This window comes from Chenopodium album, chromosome 11 (genome assembly GCF_948465745.1).
Source record: "Chenopodium album chromosome 11, dcCheAlbu1.1, whole genome shotgun sequence".
Classification (NCBI taxonomy): Eukaryota; Viridiplantae; Streptophyta; class Magnoliopsida; order Caryophyllales; family Amaranthaceae; genus Chenopodium; species Chenopodium album.
In genome coordinates, this window is record NC_137844.1 from 9,382,549 (window position 1) to 9,405,762 (window position 23,214).

General features: G+C 33.6%; 3 protein-coding genes across 3 annotated transcripts; 2 read left to right on the forward strand and 1 right to left on the reverse strand.

Annotated features, from left to right (window-relative positions):
- Positions 1 to 205: 205 nt before the first annotated feature.
- On the reverse strand, positions 206 to 8,719 carry LOC145568506 (respiratory burst oxidase homolog protein A-like). The gene is made up of 15 exons (XM_081627931.1): positions 8,198 to 8,719; positions 7,894 to 8,034; positions 7,316 to 7,472; positions 7,151 to 7,199; positions 6,931 to 7,044; positions 4,431 to 4,874; positions 3,563 to 3,949; positions 2,644 to 2,739; positions 2,332 to 2,447; positions 2,042 to 2,144; positions 1,726 to 1,908; positions 1,415 to 1,546; positions 1,195 to 1,323; positions 942 to 1,020; positions 206 to 594 (listed from the first exon to the last, which is right to left on the reverse strand). Exons 1-15 carry the CDS (start codon positions 8,403 to 8,405, stop codon positions 485 to 487), a joined length of 2,448 nt encoding a protein of 815 aa, XP_081484057.1. The 5' UTR covers positions 8,406 to 8,719; the 3' UTR covers positions 206 to 484.
- A 1,013-nt stretch (positions 8,720 to 9,732) lies between these two features.
- Positions 9,733 to 14,893, forward strand: LOC145568508 (phosphoserine phosphatase, chloroplastic-like). Its single transcript, XM_081627932.1, has 8 exons — positions 9,733 to 9,867; positions 11,355 to 11,589; positions 12,229 to 12,361; positions 12,444 to 12,551; positions 13,318 to 13,411; positions 13,609 to 13,758; positions 13,833 to 13,886; positions 14,384 to 14,893. The coding sequence occupies exons 2-8, from the start codon at positions 11,364 to 11,366 to the stop codon at positions 14,507 to 14,509; spliced, it is 891 nt and encodes a 296-aa protein (XP_081484058.1). The 5' UTR covers positions 9,733 to 9,867; positions 11,355 to 11,363; the 3' UTR covers positions 14,510 to 14,893.
- A 2,279-nt stretch (positions 14,894 to 17,172) lies between these two features.
- LOC145567353 (uncharacterized) lies at positions 17,173 to 22,890 on the forward strand. The gene is made up of 3 exons (XM_081626616.1): positions 17,173 to 18,770; positions 19,664 to 20,082; positions 22,044 to 22,890. Exons 1-3 carry the CDS (start codon positions 17,936 to 17,938, stop codon positions 22,725 to 22,727), a joined length of 1,938 nt encoding a protein of 645 aa, XP_081482742.1. The 5' UTR covers positions 17,173 to 17,935; the 3' UTR covers positions 22,728 to 22,890.
- The last annotated feature ends 324 nt before the right edge of the window (positions 22,891 to 23,214 follow it).

Here is a 23,214-nt window from a genome sequence, read left to right on the forward strand (position 1 = left end):
AATAAAAAAATTGTGATGATTTTGTGTGATTATCATGAGATAAGAGAGAAATAATATTAAAAAATAAAGTTCGATCAAGTAGTTGTTTGTCAAAAAATGTGGTTAAATAGTCCTAATTGGCTTTGTTCCTATGAGTATTATTGAATTAACATCATCAATATTTCTCGAAAAAATGCTTTTTTTTTTTTTTTTTTTCCTTCTCGTGTAATGCTATTCAAACCCATGAATACCTGTCAATATTTATAACAATAATACATGAATATTCATATGAATTTTCTATACATATTTATACATCCCACCATCTCTAGTTGATTGAACAAATTATTTGGCGCATCTAACATAAATGAGTATTCTCCTATCATATACTTATTAAAATTTTTTGTAGGATTAGCCTAGACTATACATACAATGATACAATTCACAAGAAATCTTGTTCTAGCTTTGGAGAAAAATAGAAGGAAAAAAAAAAAAAAACCGAGAAAACCTAGTAGTTTTCCTTGTGGAAGACAAATCTAGTTGTAGTTTTGGTAGAAAATTTGGTGCACAAACCCTCCAATTCCCTTGCCAACTTCAATGAGCCACAATAGAATACCCCTGAAACAAGCAATCCTTTAGTAGTTAGCTAACTTAGCTTCAATTCATATAGGTTTATGCCATTATTATGGTCATGTTTATTAGTGTGCCACACTTATTTTTGGCATAAAGTCATACCAAAACTCGGATGATTTTCCTTGATTGGGCGAATTTATATCATAATTTGAACAAATAATGGTGAAATAAATTGCTGAGTATCAAATACCAATCAATAAAACTGAATTTTCATATATATGGTACACAAAAAGTGGGATTGATAATTTGAATTATTACTATTAAAGACGTAAAAGTTACACTAAATGTAGATGTAGAGTAGTATATATGACAACATTAAACTTTTATCTTACCGATACGAGATCCTGCATGTCTACGAGCCAAATTTGAGAATATTTTGAACCAATTTGGTCGAGAAAAATGAGTTCGCACCTATTGAACAAAAGAAAAAGAAAGAGAGAAATGATTTAAATATGGATTATACACCAACTTAACTCATTTGGTCAAATTCTTACTTTGCATTCTCAAAATATATCAAAAACAAATATGATCTACTATACGAGTATTATTTAAGAATGATCTAAGAATGAAAGGAGTAACGTATACCCGGGTTTTAGAGAAAACATCAAGTCCACTTTTTGTGAAATACAAGGCTTGAATAATGCTTAGCAAAATTGATCTTGCATCACCACTTTGATACACACTTGTAAGAAAGTTGTGCATCTCTATCACTTTCTGAAAAAATGCAAATAATACACATTAATCTCTTTACTATTTAGATCAATCAATTGAAGAATAACAATTTAGAGGTATAAATGTGAGTCACCTGTTTTTGGTTTTCTTGTGAAATTTCGTTCATGGCATCTTTGAACCACCCTAAAGAACCTTGTTCCCTAGTAATCCAATATAGATAAGCCTTCAAAGGACCTTTCGTGAAACCGGTTTCCACGTCATTTACCTGTTCATTAACTTCATATCAAATTAGAGCATACATATACTATGATACGGTAATTTAATGATGTTTTCCTTTGTCTAGAATTTATTATCACATTGTTTGAGAATATGTCATTATGGTGTATGTGACAACTATATCTATATAGAAGGAGTGTTATTTATGTGAAATCACCGGATTATTACTTGATTGAAAGACGGTTTGTGAAGCCTATCTCCTATGTCTTTAAGGACACTAATGAAAGGTGTTGCTCCTATGCCAAGGCCAATGAGTACAACCACTTCGTACTTAATATGATCTTGAGAAGCTGCTCCATATGGACCGTCGATGTATACTTTAGGATAATCGAACGGTTTTGACATCATTGCCTGTTGATATTAAAAAATTGACCACAAACTTTTTATCAGATCACTTTGAAAGTTTAGACCTTACAAAAAAAAAAAAATTAGAAATATACACGCTTATATATTGCATAATAATGTTAATTTAACCAAAGCTTACTTCATGAAAAAGGTTGTGAATTTGGTTACTCCAATCTCCAAGGGTTCTAACATGAATGCTTAGATGGTTATCATTTGGTCCAGATGTTAATGAAAATGGGTGCCTGAAATGAACATACAAATTAAGTATATATTTAATTGAATTGTATAAAACTTAGCTTATACAGAACATTTATAACGTACTACCTCCGTTACATATTAGGTGTAACTTTGAAATATTACCCAAAGTTGCAACTAATATGTAACGGAGGTAATATATATATTTCGAAATTGTGTATGTTGCATATGTACCACTCCAAAGGTGAAACTTGGGGACACTTGATGAAAATATACATGCCACTACTGTATGTAAATGTTGCTGGTTTGGAAAACTTCAAGTTTAGAACTTTCCCTGGATACATATTGGCCTGCAAACATGATATTATAGGTTAATATAGATCTTGTTTGAATCGTCATGATGATAAGTAGAGTAGCTTTTAAATGTCAGATTTATAAAGATATTTCAGCTTAAATGCGCACATTGGAAACAATGGAAATTGAAACATGAAAATATATAGTAAAAAGAAATAAATAAATCGAGGGGATTGTTAAGATTATAATTACCTGAAGAACTTCAACTTCATGAATCTCTGACCTAATGCTTCGATAGATTCGTTCACCAGAATATAGTAAAACTGGAATTGCCAGGTACATCCATGTCTGACCATCAACAAGTTTAATGTAGATTGTAGAAAGTAATACATGAAAGATGTTATTAAACTCTTCATGATTATAAAAGGGATACAAAATGAAATTTTGGTCTATAATTTGCTAATTATATGCATAACTAGCATCACTAAACATTGTATCACATTAGATTTGCAATGGTTGTAATTCATGTAAAGGTATCCACGGTGGTAGCCATAAGTCCATAATACATGGGTGTGGACGCGAATATGTACGTGTTCATTATAGTCTAGCGCCCTTACCAATGACGAATTTTTTTAGGTAAATTTACATACGTAGTTAGTTACTAACTAGGTGAAATCCCGTGCAATGCACGGATATTAACTAATTATAATGAAAATATAATTAGATATTAAAAAAATAAATCGATTGATCAGTATTAAACAGTATGAAATACAGTTCGTATTAAAAATGAAATACAGTTCGTATTAAAACAATAAAAACATGAGAGAGAAAATATTTAAATATGTGATAATTATAATGTGCAAGTCGATATTTTAGGAAGTTTATTTTAGATTTTACATAAAATAAAAGTCATAATTTAAATGCAATCCTTTTTTTAATGTAATAATATTTTTTTTAGAAAGTAATTTTGGCGGGAATTTTTTTAATAACAGATTGACAAGTGTTCTCTTATATTCGCTTTTAGAAGTATGTAATTGATAGAGTATAAAATATAATTTTGAGCCTCAACCATCAGTTTGCTTTTGGTTGAGTTGGTTTATTGGCATGGTATCGGAGCATTTTTGTGCATTTTATGCATGCATGAATTAAGAAGAAAAATAAGCAAGCATACCGTTTTCTCGGAAAAACTGGTGACAAGGAAGAGGAACATAGAGTGGATGATGAGCAAAACATAGACCACAATAAGAAGATGATGCGAGTACCAAAATGTGTTGTACCCGGTCACTCGGCGAATTGGCTTAGGCAACGAAGGTGACTGGCGGCGAGGCATCCTCGTAGCCAGAGAGAAGGCAATGGCCATTATAATGACCATGGCAATCCCAGTTGCAACCTCAGTTGTGCACAAAACTTGGAAATATGAGGGTTGTTGGTTCCCAAATTTGGTCCCAAATGTTCTTTGGAAAACTATTGGGTTACTGCCTGTTATTCTTGGGAAGTCACAGGCAAGGTGAGTACCTCCATGTAACATCACCCCTATTACTATGCCTCCTGCAATTAGCTACACTTCAACATATTATTCAAGTGTAAGTACTAGCAAATTAAATTCTTTTTACTAACTTAAGTTCATAATATCTAATTCTCTATGCTTTCATTATAGTGATTAATTCATGTGACAAAGTAAATTCAAAATTGTAGTTTGACTTGAAATAAAGTTGTTATATGAATATTTCACTTTATGTTAGTTGCCTAACTGTTAGACAATTAACTAGGTTCAGCTTAAAAAGTAACAATAGAAATATAACGTGAGTAGAGCGGGTCACAAACCTAAGATTGGAAAGCACAAAGGTTACTTTTCTGTTTATACTTGTAGACCTTAAACTTATACACCCCCGACCCTTTTAAGATCTTGATCGAATATAGTACATGTGTCTTATAAAAGGAAAAAGTGCTTTCTTATTTCTAGTCCCAAATAAGTACTTAGAAATGTGGACTATTATTTAGAGAAAAAATTTGAAATAACATCGATATTGCAATAGTACCTTATGGAAGTTGATAGTATCATTAAAGGGAATAACGGAGCTAATCCGAGGGCTCCTCCTAAGCCAAGTAACCAAAATGCGACAAACTGGGAGAAGTATAAGAGCCATATTGAACTTGAGAGTTTCAGCAGCACCTTTAGCTGTACTTAGGCAATATCCCATTACTTGGAAGGCAGCTCTGTGCTTATACTGAATAAATTTCCATGTAAATAGAGTAATGCAAACAATCAGCCATAGTGTTACAATCCAAGCTCGCCGCCAGTACGTTCGAAACAAGATCTCAGGCAAAGATTTGGTTATTATGTGTTGTTCTTGATGAAAATTGTCTTGGTATATGCTATAATGATCATAGCTTGAAGTTGTGGTATACTCTGTTATATTCTGTTCTTTTGAGAGGTACCCTATTGTTAAGGCTGTTCTGAAGAGCTGCTTTAGTTGATGGAACTGCAAAACAATTTAACAAATGTGCAAGTGTGGTACTAGTTTAGTGTTATTCATCAAGTTTATTATGATGTCATTTAATAGGATTCGCTTCAATGTGTACTTACAAAAATAAAAGTACTTATAAATAACTGAGATTATGTTAATTCGTGAAGAATAAAGAAGTATGTTGTTGTCATATTCTTAGTGGTTATAGTCAATGGCTATTTAACAGTTTTAGGCTTAGTAAGGCCGCCACAAATGCAAGTTTTTAATAATAGAGGACTACTATTGATAATCAAAATGAAAATTGGCTACAATAAGCAAAAACAAAAGATTACCATTGAAAATTTCCCATAATTAATTAGTTGTTTGATGGACATCAAAAGTCATGAGAAATAGCAGTTCCTTCGAATAGGGAAAATGTAATTCGGTCAAATCATGAAAAAATGAAAAGATATACAAGCATATCATACAAAGTTGTACTTCTATCAAAATGGAGGATAAATGGATAATCATGATTGCCCTTGGATAAGTAGAGCTTCAGGCTTCCTATGCTATGCACAATTAAGCAACAATTATAAATTCCTAGAAGTTGATACTACGTAAGAAAACATGTCTTACTCCTTTCTTTTTTTAAGTGCTCTACTTTGACTAACACGTACTCCACAATTTTAAGAGCTTGACAAATAAACTACGGAATAGTAAAAGGAGTAGGAGTGATACAACTAAGCACCAGAAGAGGACAAAAATCACTACTGACAAAAGATTGATTCATGTATTCCCTACAAAATACAAATATCATATGCTGCCTCCGTATTTTAATAAGTGTTACACTTTGACCAAACATGCATATTGAGATGTCAAGACACGATTTTGACCCTTAATTTATCTAATTATATGTTAGTAAAATCATAGGAAATTTTATAATATGAAAGTACACATTATAACGATTCCAACAATGTATTATACAATAACATTTGTTTTTTTATATATTAGTAAATTAATCAAGTCAAAACCATAATGTAAATAGTGAAAAAAAAAAGTCAAAGTGTAACACTTATTAAAACACGGAGGGAGTATTTATCATCTCAACCAACTTTGATTAACATCTTAAATTTCACATAATTAACATTATATATTCTTTTAATATATTAAGTAAATTAGAAAATAAATACATATGACTAAAAAAAAACAATAATATTCGAGACAACGCCCAAACCACACACTAACTATACAAACAGTTAAACATAATTATTAAATTAAAGAAGTACAAAAATCCGGGGCATCATCTGAGCCACACGCTAGTTTTCTCCTAAAACTCCTCACATGAAAAAATAGAGTAATTATTTAAAAACGGGGAGACTACTTCGTAATTGACTTCATATTTAAAAATAAAAAATAAAAAAAATTGTAAGGGGACCATTATTTAGGTGTGGGTCCATGTCGTGTAATCAAAATGTACTATTGGGAGATTTCAAAGACTTGGGCCAATCTTTTTTGACTACGGCCATCGGGCCCAGGCCAACCCATGACAAGCTTTACTCCACAAAGATCAATGCAAATTCCATACATCATCCTCTAATTCAAAAGTAAATCATAAAAATACATTGACTTGAGTACTAATAGACAATACCAGACAATATAAAGCCAAAGAAAAAAAAAAAAAAATCATGGAATCTCAAATTTTATTGAATTTGGAACATTAGGTACTTAAATAGTCCTTTTCCAATTATCAATAATTCTCATACAATACTTAAGAAACTACTTATTAATTCCAAGTACGGACTATATAATTTAATATAAATCATACAACGCTAAAGAGAAAATATGTATTTCTTCTTATCTTTTTTTACATAGTATTAACATGAATGTGCAAGGTTTGCAAAAGGTAAACTAATGAATTTATGATGGTATTCATGCAACTATTTTCGTCGGATTTGATTGTAATATTTTAAGTTAAAGTACATTATCAATTTGACAATAGAAATCAGTCGATGTAGTCGTATATGAATTCATTATGCTACAATGTAGTACATACTCTAAAACAAACGTTCAAGATACTTGACTAATTTCTCACCTCAATGTAGCCCTTTTGTTGAGTATCAACTTCTAGCATGATCATAGAAGCAAAATGCTCAGTCTCCTCTTGCTTCATGTCCAATTTATTAGTAGTAACACTTAACATTATCATCTGTTCAACAATCATGCATAATAGAGGGAAAAAAAATTAATACATCATCAGATCATTTTTTTTTTTTTTTTTTTTTTTTTTGTAACTTTCAAAAAATTCAAACAACCTGCTTGAAATCTTCTTTGGTTATCTTTCCATCCATGTCTTTATCACACCTGAAAATATGAATCAAATACAATGTAACAATCTTTGTTTATTTGCAATTAATCTAATTTCGAGCATTATTACGTTCATTTTGCTATGAAATTTGATGGGCTTAGTTGATAATTACATGTCAAAAAAGATTTTTAATGAAGAACCATAAGAAGGATTAGTGAGGCGATGCCAATAGCCATAAATTTCCTTTTTGGTTAGCTTGTTGTTGTGGTTCCTTCTTCCCTTTAGTACCTGTAGAAGCTCACCAGCAAATTGTGCAGTTTGTTGCATGCCTATAAACATAAATTACAAAAATCGATCAATTAGCTAGGGTCCTTGATCTTATTAATCAATAACTTAATTACATTTCAGTAAAAACAATTTTCTTATGAAATTTTAGAAGCAAAAGAGCGTAGCTACCAGTAAGAACCTTTTAAAATATAAGAGTATACTATATTTCTAATAATAGTTGATTGGTAAGTGGACATACTTTTTTTTTTACACGAAACACATTTATTAATCCATATATGGATATGGAGTACAACTAGAAAATTAACTAAGATCCTTCTGCTAGAAGGCCACATTTTCATGTGTACACCTTTGAGACTTTTTAGTAATAATAGAAGGTGTTCATGCATTTTTATAGTTTGAACAACAAATCATACACACCAACCTTAACCAAAATAATGCTGCAATACTTATATCAAGTCTCACCTATGCAATACCCAAATTGTGAGGCATCAATCGTTGGGAAAGACTCATGGTCATCATGTCCATAGGAAGCACGAAAGGCAACCCGATCGAATCGTTGCTCAACTTGTTTCCAACTCATGCCACCCTTGCCATCAACCTCCCCTGCATCAATGAAGTTGATTTCAATATGCTCCTCAAAATAAGCACACAATCATCATAATAGAGTACGTATGTAAAAGTTATATTATTTTCTAATCACGTAACATTTTATTAATATAAATACATGCTCGGCCTAGGGCTCCCTAAAGGGTAGAGTCGTACGTACCCAAAGGGTCAACCTCCCCTGCATCAACAAATCTTAGCCATCGATCACTACCCTCTAGATGCTCTCTAACACCCTCATCATCAACATCCGAACATGGTGATGATATCGACGAAAATGATGGGTCACCATGCTCACATCCAAGAGTGGAATTTGATGTTGATGAATGTGAAAACGATGATAAATCAAACTCCTCATTGCAATCCTTCATCTCCTCTTATTTTTTGTTTTTTGGGTTGAAGTAATTTGTTGAAATAAATGAAATTCCTAGCTATATTGCTCTAGTATGTATCTACAAGAGTATAATAGAAAAATTAGGTGAAGTAAAAAGGGAAAGAAAGTAGATATATTATGTATTGGAGTTGGACAAAACACTTAATTATTGCATGTATGTAGAAGAAGATATCTAATTATGAAAATTAGATATTTGGACTTAAGATAATATGTTGGAGAGAAAAATGAGGGGTTGTTGGCTTGTAACACTTAGTTAAACCAAAGTGTTTAGTATGTATAATTAAGTGTCTATTCTTGCCCATAAGAAAAGTTGGTACAACTTATATTTACTTGTAGAAGCATATATATACTTGTATCATTGTATGTGGTAGTCTCAACTCTCAAGTCAATGCAATTGATCAACTCATCAAGCAAAGTCTTTTGGATTGTCGTTTATTTGGAGTAGGTTTTTAGTAAGAAACCTCTATAGTTTAGAATTTGATAATGATCTTTCAAAAAAAAAGTTAATCTTCTTGCATAGCTAAGCTAACAGAATTATAATCATTTAGAAGTATGGGTAGTATGTGTAACTGAGAATTTTACTAAACCTCAGCTATGCGTCTATGCTCATAAATTTATTTGAAAAAAAAAAAATTAAATTGCATCATTGTTATACGTAATCCTCGTAGAATCCAAAAAAAAAAAAAAAAAAAAAAAAAAAAAAAGTCTTTAGAAAGACATAATTCACGTAGGAAGTGATCAACATTTGAGTTAACTAAGGACGTTGGGGAAGTTGGGGAATTTTCATGGAGCGACTTGAAAAATTAACCCGATCCCAACTGGCCTGAATCCAAATTGACCCGAATCTGATCCGATTATCTATTGACCCAAACTTGACCCGATTCGAATCGAAATGACCTGACTCGTACTTGACTCGAACAACCTAATTGCCAAGTCTACATTCACACTCTACATCCATTTCTTACAATCTAGACAACACTAACTATCATTAATACAACACAACTTCATAATTTTATTTGCTTAAAATAAAATCAAATCAAATGACAATGAAAACATACAAGTAATTTGGGACAAAGAGTTAAGAAAATACTTCAATAATTACCGTCGAGCCCTTGAACCAGGCCTAAAGTAACCATTGAGCCAAGCCATCCAAAAAAACATATAGTCCGAGGCTACTAAGCTTAAGCCTAAAGTAGCCATCGAGCCAAGCCACCCAAAAAAGTATAGTCCGAGGCTACCCAGCTTAAGCCTAAAGTAACCATCAAGCCAAGCCACTCAAAAAAAGTAGTCCGAGGCTACCTAGCTTAAGCCTAAAGTAACCATCGAGCCAAGCCACCCGAAAAAACGAATAGCACTCATTCCATACTCGCTCCTCTTTAGCTTTTTCAGGCAGCCATTGTTGTGTATTGCTCATCTCACCAACAATTTTCTTCTTACTGGTATTTCTCTCTCCTTCTCCTCTCCCTTTAATTGGATTAGTATCTGAATTCTAGATCTGTAATTTAACCCAGTTTCGTTTTTCTCTCCAATTCCATTGTATTTTTTGAGGTATTTATGTTAATTACTTTGCCAATTTGTAATTTTATTCCAAATCTGATTTTTCAAAATATGTTAAGCGGGATTTTTTGGCATTACAGATTGTTAGTTTGCTATTGAAAAAAAGAGAATACCGAATTGCTCAACTGAAATTGTTCAAGTGTTAGATTATGGGGAATGTATCAATTTATTCATGTATTTGCAATTTGGCTGTTGGTACTTGTAATTTGATTTGCCAATAAATTTTAATGTGTTTGATTGTGACTATAATTTCATTAATTGGTACAGTATATTTGTGGCCTAAACTAAATATGTGTGAATGTATGCAATTTGTTAATTATGATTGCTGTAATCTTGAAGACGAAACTCATCTCCATCTCTGTATTAACTTTAGAGTATTATGGTCTAGGATTTTCAGAGGTAGTAGACTGTATAAAGAGTTTAATTATCATTCCTTTTTCGATACTAGTTGGGAGGAATGGATTAAGTATAATCTGTAGTTAAGTGATGATTGGAGGATAATGTTTACCGTTGCAAGTCTTGGAAAATTAGAGCTAGATACCCGGCTGTGGCGGAGCTGCTGGCTATCAAGGGTGGTATGGAGATGGCTGTGGAGGCAAGGCTTAAGAATGTGACAGTCGAAACTGATGTGTTATCTTTAAAAAGTACTCTTGAGGATGTGGGGAAGCATGGAACTCATGAGCTCACTGCGATTCTGAAAGACATTGGAGTTCTGCTTATTTTGGGTTGCAACTTTGATTTCAGCTACATTCCTAGGGAGGCTAATGGGGTGGCCCATTATCTTGCCAAGATGGCGCTAGACTTGGAGGATGATGTTAGGAACCATGCAATTGCCCCTTACTGTGCTAAGATGTCTACGAAGAAGACATTAGAGACAGCAGCAATTGATTTCCCTGCTGCTTGTGCTTGTTAAAAACTACGTTGGCTAGCTGCCTTTGCCTCTTTTTTAGCTCTTTGTTATTGCATTTTAAGTGTAGCTGTTTTGCTGTTTTGGAGTCCCTTCTGGGCTTCTCTAAACTGATGCTGTTGGACAATTTCTAATTTTAATATATTTCCTTTTCCATTAAAAAAAAAAAAGTATCCCCCCCTCTTTAAAGTTATACACCCTGTTTGTTTTTTTTTTACTATGAATTGATCATTTATGAAGTGGGTTTCTTTTACTATAGCAGATTATGGTTCTCTTACATAGTGTTTGTTGATTTTGTGGTATCTTGACTTCAAGAATAGAAGTATTGTGTGCTAACTTTTAGTGAATTGAAGTATGTGATTTCAAAGTACGTTCCTTCTTGCTTTATTTTTTAAAATTTTATGCACATTGTGCACAATTTCTCTATTCTTTAAAACTAAATTAAGCCTTCTGCATTTACAGATAAATTTGATGGAAGCCTTGTTGAGTGCGCATGTTGTGAAGGTTCCTGTTTGTCATGTAAAGCAGTGTAATTACTCTTTACTCACTCCCTCTCCTCCGAGATTAATTGGAAAGCTACATCGGAGTGCATTTGGGATGATGAATAGCTCCAAATTGACAAATTCAGTTGCTGCTTCAATCCAGCCAGTGGAAGCTTCAACCACTGAACGGTTTGACAACACACTACCATCCAAAGGTTTCCGATGAACTGTTCAAAAACAAAATCTTTGATGTCCTTATTTCTGTTGCTGGGAGTAGAATAGTGTTTTTAGCTTGTCTTTGTCCTCCTCCCTTGAACAGTTATCTTTGGGCAACAACCATTTGAAGCTTTTTCTTTTTTCTAGACAAAACCTTTTACTGAATGAAAGAGTTATGTGAACTCTAGATTTTTTTTTTACTTTTTTTTAATTATTAGGCTAGTACACTAGTATTGCAGACTAAATAAAGGCTTTGGTAGGAGGATCATCTTTAGTTGGAACCAGAATCATTTTTATTTTCCCTAAAAGAGGTGAAATGTGTTTTCTGATGGATTATATGTTCTCTTTGTTATGCTTACCTGGGTTTGTTTTTAATCATGAAGATTGATTTAACTGCAAGTTGGTCTAAAAAGAAAAACTATCAAGAAGCATCAATTTGAAGAGTCATATACACCACTATGCCTGTGGTGATGTCTAGGACATTTCCATGCAGGCTAGTACAGTTTATACTTGATGCATAAGAATAGGCCTATCTCAATTCTTGTACTTGGCTCATCATACTATTCTTATTAGCTTACAACTTGATTTCTCCATTATCATTGTGAGTGACATTTTTTTTTTTTTTCATAATTCTGCAGAAGTACTTGACTTATGGAGAAATGTAGATGCTGTTTGTTTTGATGTTGATAGCACTGTGTGCGTAGATGAAGGTATTGATGAATTTGCTGAGTTTTGCGGAGCTGGAAAAGCAGTTGCTGAGTGGACATCGAGGTTGAGTTTATGCTTACACAGTGAAGGTTCCTGGAGGGTTTCTATTAGATGCTGATACCAGTTTTTGAATTTCTTTCCGCAGAGCAATGAATGGATCAGTTACCTTTCAAGAGGCACTAGCTGCTAGGCTATCTTTAATAAACCCAACCCTTTCCCAACTCCAGGATTACCTAGAAAAGAGGCCTCCAAGGTAAGCAAATAACAAATATGTGGATGAACTAATTTCAGTAATATTACTGAACTCTTATGATGTCCAAATGCCTTATATAGTAACTTGCCAAAGAACTCCAAGATGTCATCCTCTTAGCTTGGCTTGAAATATTATTGAATATTGATCCATCTTTTTGATTTGAACATTTAGTGCTCAATGTCTCAGCGTCACCTAGTTGACACGGACATAGCCACTAATGTATATAGGATAGACAGAGTAACATGTCGTTTGTACAATTCTTCTTACCCATGCCCACTTTTATTTGATCTGCGTATCTAAATTCATTGCCTGATAACTTCATAACTCTGATAAGCTGAAAGGCCATGTGGTTTATGGATCTCAGGATCTGCTTAAAAATAGCGGACCCCATTTTTTGGATTAAAGTACTATTTTCCTTTTGTCTTTTCACTATTGTTCTTCGTTTTGTTAGCCATGTAAATTTTGGAACAAATGTGTTGACATTGTGGATATAATCATCTTCTTTGGGTTTTTTCCCCCTATATTTTTATTTATTTTATTTGCATTTAGCAACATAAATATTTATCTTTATTGATTGATGGTTTTTGTTGGCCTAGAACTTGACTTTAATGGAGACTATGGTTACTTGTTTTAGAATTTAATATTTGAAGCTTATTAATATACGGACTATCTACTGGTATTGTTCTTTAATGCGCACTCCATGTTTATGAATCTTGCTCATGAATTTTGTAGATATCATTGACCAGTCAACCTTATTGATATACAGACTATCTCCTGGCATAGCAGAGCTGGTTAGGAAGCTTAAGGCTAAGGGCGTTGATGTTTATCTGGTCTCAGGAGGCTTCCGGCAGATGATTAATGTATGCTATCCAGTATTCACTACCTTATAAGTGCCCTTGTTAGCTGTCATCTCTGATTACAAAAATGAATAATGGATGAAACTTTATCACTAATTAGCACTGCTGACTCAATATATAATTGTGATAGCTTAAATAGTTCTGGTCATATTTTTCCAATTTGGCTTCCAAATATTCATTACAAATTTCTCATCCTGAAGCCTGTTGCATCGATCCTTGAAATTCCACTCGAAAACATTTTTGCCAATCAAATGCTTTTTGGAGACTTCGGAGAGTTTCTAGGGTTCGATGAAAATGAGCCTACTTCAAGGAGTGGAGGAAAACCCATAGCAGTTCAACAAATACAGAAGGTTTGTTTAGTTACCCTTTTTATAATTGATTTACAAAGAAATACTTATGGACCATTACTAATCTTGAATTTCAGGCTCGTGGGTACAACACGTTAGCCATGATTGGTGATGGAGCTACGGATCTTGAGGTAACCATTCATTTCAACATTTTATTTTACGTCACTTGTGATTTAGATTTCAGGTCTACTTGCTGATTTTGTTGATCTAAAGGATCAGGATGTTTTAGAGCATTTTATGATCTCAGATGGCTTTTAGCTGTTCAAATCTTGGTGCTAGTTAGTGGAAACCTCCAGACAATAGTTAATTAATTGCAGATTAAGAATCCATCAAACTATTGGGTTCAAAAGTGGAATTGGAGTTTGTATCTAGTAACCCTTTATCTTCAGACCAGTCTGGGTTAGCTCTAACTTGCTTCGGAGTTACAGGTTTACAGTTCAGTTTTTCCTTTATCTCGACAACCAGCATCATGGCAAAGTGATTATGTTTTGCTAAAGAGTAAAAGATTTCTACATTGTGCATGGTTTCTGGCTATTTGATACTGTAGTGTGTCTTTTGTGGCGTATTTTCCTAAGGGTTTATATTTTGTGTCAAGTAAAATATGACTCGGGCTTTTGTGCAACTGTAGGCTCGTCAACCTGAGGGTGCTGATTTGTTCATCTGCTTTGCTGGAGTTCAACTTCGAGAGGCTGTTGCTGCGAAAGCTGACTGGCTAGTTTTTAATTTTAAAGATCTTATCAATTCCCTGGACTAGCTTTGCCTTCTATAAAAATTATCACCATTTTTTTGCTCATTTGCTCATCCGATGCCTCTTGAAGGTGGGGAAGTGTAGAGTGTTTTGTTTCAGTCAAAATAATAGATAGATTCATAATATATACATAACAGATCCGCTGTAACACCAACTATAAACCCTCCTATTTTAATGGCGTACACCACCGACGATCAGTAAAATCTTCTAACAAGTGACTGGTGTCTGGTTGTATGCGTAGCTTAGACAGGTTCATGCAAGCTGTTCCATCTTGAGTTGTACTTATTATATACGTTGAATCCTTTGTTTTTGTATTTCATTCCTATATGTATCTGTATGGTGTTTGGAATATTATTAATCATCTTTAATAAAGTTTTGTTGTTGCTTGGCTCCCATTTGTTGCTAGAGTAGTGGAAATGTAAAGAAAAAAGGCAAGATTGAATTACAAGAGGGTTTTTTTTTTTTTTTTTTTTTTTTTTTTTTGAGAAGACTACAGGAGTTATTTGTAAGCTAGAATTTTGCTTGAGAAGGTCTACTGAGAGGTGGGTTTTGCTCAGTCAAGTGAGTCAACGCGGCCTCTTTTTGGTCCGATTTGCTACTAGAGTATCCAGTCAAATATCAATACACTTCTTTATTGGTTTCAAAATTAAGCATTATTGGTGCGGTGGTACGTAAAAACTTCTTTGTTCACACTATTTAGTACTCCGTACAAAGGGTTATTTGAATTCATTTTAAATGCAAATCATTAAGAGTGGACATTTTCAAATGGTGCACTGTTTCGTATAGTTTGAAAATACTCCGTAATAACATCGATTTTGATAGCCTAGTACTCCCCATAGCCCCACCGGGCCACCGATATCGATTAATTCCCTAGATAACACATTGATTATCGATTTGTGGGTTGCTTACTTGCGTATGAACTTAGATATTTGGTGGTGACCCTTGTCATAAATCTCATAATGATAACGTTTTCATCGAATTGTTGGCATGGACACACAATTAAGTACAATTGGAAATCTTGACAACTATTATTAAAATTTGAGAGACTTCCTGGTGCAGTGGCCCAGAGATCGTCTCGCATCTTTAAGGTGCAAGGTTTAATTATTCTCATCAGTCAAAAATCCCCTCCCCTTATTCTCCGAGCATTGTCAGCTAGACTTTCTATGATAGGAGCCTCGACTGGGGCCCAGTTGCCCTTATTGTGCCGGTAACAATGAAGTATATGAGTATTTTTTTTTTTTATTAAAAAAAGGCATAAAACGTCATCCCATATTCAAACCATCAATGATTTAATGTGTTGATCACAAAATAATTGGGGGTTAATAAATGCAGTTATAAAATTTGGGATTAACTAAAATGATGGAGTTTTTATCCTCGATTACTCAAAAGATATACCCTATAAAGAGTTTGCTATACCCCTTGAAAAATTTCAACGTGCTACGTCATATTATCAATAATGAAAAATATCCTTTTAATTTTTCAATTTTACAAATTTGTTTCCATATTAACCTGATTAACTTTTTTTGTATACCCTCCTTTTCATAATGTTAGTCCCATTTACTATTTTGGACTTTTCAAAAAGATATACCCATATTGAATATATTTCATTTATAACTTGTTTTTTTTTTGGAATTAATTGGTTATGGATTGATGACATGACTCTAAATAAGGAAATCTTTACATTAAATTATGCAAATATGACTTGTGTTTTCCTAATAAAAAATTAAAAATTTTAAATTAGGTAAACTAATTATGAATTATGGTGTACTTTAATGTTACATTCCAAATATATTTCATTTTTTATTTTATGTGATTGATTCCATATGGGACTAACGTTATGAAACGGAGGGAGTATCAAATTTTACAAAAATTTGTGTAATTCAAATTGATTTATGAGTAAAATCGATATTTAAATAGATTTCAAATTGATCTAGAAAAAACCTAACTCTAAAAGCCATATTTTGAAATTTCGCTAATAAAGCAATAATTTGCTAATTAACTACTATGTACTCCTTTTTTAATTGTTTAAAAATTCAAGACTATGTGCTACACATTTTCATCATTTTTGAATAATTGCAATGTTATATTTTTAGAAAACTTGCAAAATAAATGCAATACTCATAAATTTATTTGCCTACTAATTCCTCTATCTTTCACAATAAGCCCCCGTTCTCTTCACCATATTTTTGCTGAACTGTAATTATTTTTATTGAAACAAAATTATATTTGCTGAACTCAAATTATTTATACTGAACTTAAATTAATTTTACTAAACTGAAATTATTTTTACTGATTTTCTATTATAAGTCTTCTTTAAGAAAACTGAATTTTACTGAACTAAACTTATTTTTACTAAATTGAAATTATTTTTACTGAATTGAAATTAATTTTACTTAATATTATTTTTTTAAGGTAAAAAGAATAGGGCCTAACACTATGTTTCACTTTGTATCTTTAATAATCCCCCATTTTGCGATTAATATGGAAGATTTTCACACCTAAAACAAACTCACCCATACAACTTTACACAATAATAACACAAAATATTGAAAGTACGAAGTCTTGCATTTTTCAGACATTACTTTGTTTTTTTCATTTGACCTTTTTCACCTTTTTCCCTTAATTCCTTCTTCATTTTTCTTTCTATTTACAATTCGAGCTCAACCGTCAAAACATTATCAAATTGGGTTTTTAATTTTGTCCAATTTAATCAATAAAAATATTTTTATAAAAAATAAAAAATCAGAACGTCTCTAAATTTTTATTTTTTCAAAGTTTCAATGTCATAGATTTGGCTTAGGCTTACCAAACCTTTGAGTACTCTCTCTCTACAATAAAGTAATCCTCTTTCTCTCTCCTAATAAGTCTATTTTTATTGAGCATTAATTGATGAAAAGGAGCCATTGCAGGAATTTCAATTTCTTTGTTAAGTTCATCAGCATCACCTACAGTTGTCTCTTTCAAGTGGGTATTTTTCAAATTTTTGATTCTTGTTCTAAAAATATCTGTTGGGTAGTTCCATTTTTCTGTTTTTGGTAAAGGGTTTTTCTCATTTTTAGTTGGGTATCTTACTGAGTGAAATTAGGGTTCGTGATATTTGTTTTTGAGATTTTGTTCTTATATGGTATTGTGCTCTTTTGGTTGACTAATTTGATTGGATTATTGGGTTGCATTTGATAATTTGGTGCATTTTAGGGATTTTGTTTTCTGGGTTCGTATGAAAATGGCATTGGAAATTGTTTGGAATTAGGTGATTGGTGATGTTTTGAAGAGTTTTGCTTATTTGATTGGTTGACTTAAATGGAGTTTGTTTAATTGAGGTTATGGGATTTGTGAAAATTGTATGCAATGGCACTTGGACACAAAGAATTGGAGCAAAAATGATTGTTGGTGTTGTAAAATTTGGGTAGCAGATTGTTTGTTTTAAGGAAAATGCAAATGGATTTGTGGGTTGTGGCAGCTGCTACTGGTGCTGGATACTTAGCTAAGTACTGGAAGAATGTTTTAGGGGATAAAGAAGGCTCATCAGGTAGTCCTTCTGGGAGTTCACTTCCAGATAATCCTGAATCGCCGTCTTTGATTCAACCGGTAGGTGGCAAGACGTTGCCTAGTCACAAACCCTCATGGACAGGAAGAGGAGGGCAATGTTTCAGTGATCCTGGAAAGGGTGGCCATTCGGATGGAATGTTTACGGAGACATGGGGGAGAGATGATTGTTTCGCTAATGATGTAGCTTGTACTGAGGCAATGGGTCATGAGAAACAAATTGATAAGTTTGAGGAGTACAGTGATGGGTATAGGTTAGATGCTGACATTCCTGATAAACCTGAATACAACATTTGGGAAATGGGGGTTTCACCTAGCTCCAGAAGAAGCAGTAAATGCTTGAGAAGTAGACGTCTCCAACGTCATCCTTTGCAATATATTAATCCTCGTACTTCTCTAGATAGTTGCCTTATGGCTCAGATGCAAAGGGAACGTTCAGAAATGGAAGAATATCTTCTTACACCACTTTCTTCACCTTGTGCTCCCGCTTTGAGGCCATTTCTTGTCAGTGATGGAAGACGAGTAATTAGTAGAGCGAGTGATGATTTCAGAAATGAGTTGCACAAGGACATACGCCCAAAAGCAGGTGATAATGTAGTTGGGGTTCCTCATCTTCCACAAATCATTAAAACTGGCTCGGAAAAAAAGTTTAGCGCAGGCAAGAATCAAATGGGAAAATCAAGCAAATCCAACAAATCATTTGAATTGGACACAAGAGATGGTATTCTTTTTACTGACTTTTTTTTTCATTTACTTTAATTCTATGTTATTTATTTTGGAGAACTGTCTCAATAAGTTTCTGCTGATAACATAACATACAAGGTGGATTGGCATCAGGTGCTTGTGCTTGTGTTTCCATTACGTATAATTCAGTATATTCACATTTTTGCAGTCTTTGAGATGCATTACTCTGGGTTATAATTGTTCTGATTATCCAATTTATAGTAATATGGAAGAAAGTGATTGAAGATTTTAATTTTTGTCTCCAAAAACTGTCATAACTGGAGAAGGGGGATAATTAATTTGCTATAGTTGCTTTTGTATACTACGGAGAACACATTTATATTTCAAGATATTAAAATGAGACAATTTGGGTTGATACTGTTGCCTTGCTCCATTAGATATGAGGGTGAGTAGATATTGAAGACGTGGATTGAGAGAGCAAGCAGGAATGGCTATTGAGACTTGAGAGATTTGCCCCAAAGCACAGATATGACTTGCATTTATTAAAAAATACTAGGTGGATTGCTATCTTGAAGCAACTCAAGCCTTGATATTAATTAGTATGGAATAATATAGAAATCGTAGATAAGAATTATAAGATGCATTCCTAGAAACGCACTTATGGCAGTGTAATTAGTCCTATGGGGATTGTGCTTTGGACAAATATGATAATCCATACAAAATTTGTCTTCTATGTTTTGTCATCAACTTATTGATGAAAATCTCTCTGGCCCATCTGTCGGATGGTATTATCCTTGAAAATTTTGTTAGGCTGCCTGTTGCTTTCAGCACATGTTTGATAGTTTTATGAATTATATCCTGAATCATTGACCTTTTGATAATGATATCATTTTTTCCAGTTTCTTACCCTAAAATTGTGATTTCTATCAGGATCCTCAAGTAGGCAAGCTCTTTTCTGTTTTGGAATTTCAATTGGTGTAATGTGTACAATGATAGTTGACAAAATGGAAGTGCAAAAGCTGAAGGATAGCTTAAAGCAAACTGAAAATTTGGTTGAAGATCTTCAGGAAGAACTGGAGATGAAAGATTCATTAACTGTTAAAGAGCTAGCCAATGACGACGACTCGCAGGATATACTTGAAAGTTTGTGTGGTCATGATAAAATGAGTTTGTACTCTAATCTAGATGATACAAGTGTGCCGATAAGATATGCTGATGAAGAATCAGTAAGCCTGGAAAAAATTGACTCCATGAGTAAAATTGAAGCGGAGCTTGAAGCTGAACTGGAAAGACTAGAGCTAAGCATGAAAGGATCGACTTTGCAAGGAAAATCATCTGATTCTATTGAGGTACATGCTAGTTCTTTACTCAATACTTTAAACTCTTTCATTATCATTATCTGAGTAAACTCTGTATTTAAGTGCTAATCCAGTAGCTAATTTGACTATGCTCATATCACTGTATAAGAAGATGATTTGAATGTTTTTAGCTTAGTTGGTATCATACATGCATATAATTCTTATGCGCTCATATGTGATTGAAAACTTAACAGAAAATAGTACCTCATTTGTATAAAAAGGTAAAAGGTAGCCCTAGTTGTTTAGGATTCTAGTAGCAGTAGTCTTTATATTTTCATGAAAGATGCACATAGGTTAGTTAATACTCCTGATTTTATTATGATGTATTGTTTTTAGGCTTATATATATAGCCTTTTCTTACCTTTCTACATGACAGATGTGTCCCCTCTTATGCCATTCACATATAGTTCTAATCTGGATTTCCATGAGATTGGCGCTAATAATCTTACAAAGCAGGGTTAGATTGTGATTTGATGATCATTGCAGTGGTGTTGGGAATTGAGGTGAAATGTTAAATGGTTGTGTGGATGTCAGAGGGGAGAGGAGAAGGTGATGCTTGAAAATTAGGCTGGGAAGGTGCAATATGTCAAGCTCTGGCCCCTTCATTTATTAATCACCATCATCTCTTTTTTATAGTATAAACCCTCCATCCTATAAAGCTAGTATTATTCTTTTTTTAGCTTCCTAAAACATGGTTAAAAGACTTGAAACTACTTAGAAATCATGAATAAGTGCATAAATATTGCATATGTGAGTATTAAACATGATAAACAAATCAGTAGATACAAGTTACCTTGTCCTTTTGAGTATATTCATAGCATCATCAACTTTATGGGGCAGCAGAAGTATCAAGGTATCATCTATACCATCTCATCTCCCTGCTGGTGGGAACTTGCTTAAAGGGGTGATCTACCCTACTGAGCAAGGTTTGATATATCGAGATGCCTCTGAAGGGTTTTGGTAACATCTGAACAATGTGAATAAAATTTGACTTCTTAGTGTTCCATGATTTATTTATGAGGTATGAATTGTCTTACTTGTATGATAATAATTTCGCCTATTATAAGCTATATATTATACTAAAGCAGAGACCACCTAATCAGGTTTTCCCTATCAATCAAACACATTACAGTAATAAAGCTAGACAAAATAAATGATTGGCTTTAAATTGTGATTCCATATAAAACTTTTAACTTATATTTTCCTGTCTTGGAAATTACTTTACTTTGGAGTATATAAATACCCCATGTCTTTCTCATGTATCTTAATTCAAAATTGAGCATTGCTCAGGGATTACGTAATGAAATATAACTAACAGTTGATTGAGCTTAATCATCATTGCTGGTTGGCTCCTGGTGTGGTTTTGTGGCAAATGTGCCTGGAATGAGATATTTTGGCCTGAATAGCATTTTGGGGTAAACCACTTGTAAAGCTAACAAAGTTTGCTCATGCTTGCTGCTACAAGAATTCTGAACTGTGACTTTTCACTTGGACTCTTTGACACTCTGTATGTGTTTCCTGTTAATGTCAAAATGTACAAAAATAATGGAAAAGATAAGTATGGAGTATCATGTATTTTCCTTTTGTCTTTCCTGCTGCTTCCTAGACTTGGATCCTCTCTCTGTCATCTCAGTTTTCTGCTTGTGATTATGGAGAATATCCATTTAGCCACCTTGGACATCATCTTGTTACTGGATGGGTTGCCTATTGTTTGCTCTTTCTACTATGATCATTTAGTGATTGTGATTTCACAGGTATTACCAAAACCATGTTAGGTATATTGTGAACCACAGGTATTACCAAAACCATGTTAGGTATATTGTGCAGCCTTATTATACTGTCTCGTGCTGTCTTGAATCTTCTGTTAATGCAATGGTCATGGAGTTGTGACCCTTAAGTCGTTATATATTTATCATACTTATACGGTTGCAACGACAATGCAATTTGGTCAGGAATTAGACCAGGATATGGCTTCGGAACTGGTGCATGGCGAACTAAATGCTGATATATTCCGAGGAAGATCCAGCTCAGAACCTACCCCTGATCGAGGCTCAACCCCTCAGTCAATGAAAGAAGGTGTCTCACCTCGTGAGCTGAGCTTGCGCTTGCATGAGCTCATTCAATCAAGATTGCAAGAACGAATCCTGGAGCTTGAGGCTGAACTTGCCAATAGCCAGAAAAAGATACAACACTTGGAATCAGAGAAAAACTCGTGGAGAGAGGTTTCTCAAAGTGAATCCTCCTCTATCCCTGACAGCCCTTTGGCACAGCCTCTTGTAATGAATTTGTCCGGTGAGGCCCTTGATGCCTATAATGAAGCTTTTGGGGAACTTAACAAGCTGAACGGATCCCAAACCGGGGATTCATGGATTGATGGCGACAAACAGCAAGATAATCAACTCACAATGAATCAAGGGATGGGTAACAAGGTAAACGGCATCCAAAATGGTGGAAATAAAGTACCTCCAAATGAAGGTAGCCCAAACGACTATGTCAACAGAGAAGACAGTGATGATGATTTGCTACTGATAAAACAGATTGTTGAGAAAGCTAGGCAAGGCTCTCCAGCTATTTTAAGGGCACAAAGAGCCATGGTATGGTTGAAAAATGATGAGAAATATAACAGTGGAATGTAATTTTTTGGTGCATTGTAAAAAGAAAAAACAAACCACATTGTCTTGTAGAATAGTAAATTTTTTTTAGGATCCTTCTCCACTTTTGGCTAAACAACCGGAGCAACGGTTGGTGAATAGTAATTTGTGGCCATTTTTTAATCATGAGAACTCACCTTTCCACTCCTTTTTATTCTGACGAATTGGTTTAATAGCTTCACTTAGGTAAGCATAAATTTTCTATTCAAAAAAAATAAAAAATAAAGGCAAGCACAAATTTTAAAGTGAAGGGAAATCTTACGCTAATGTTGAAAAATTACAATGTTACACAGTCCTGTGTTAAGAGTAAATAGAATTTTCTCAGATATAATTTAGTCATAGTAAGTAGTAACACATACTGTGCAATGTCAATGCATATATTAATGTCATTATATATACTTAGTACGCGCAGACGGCGCAGTATCACTCAAGCCCAAGTCACCAGAATGGTACACACTCACTTTAGTCACTT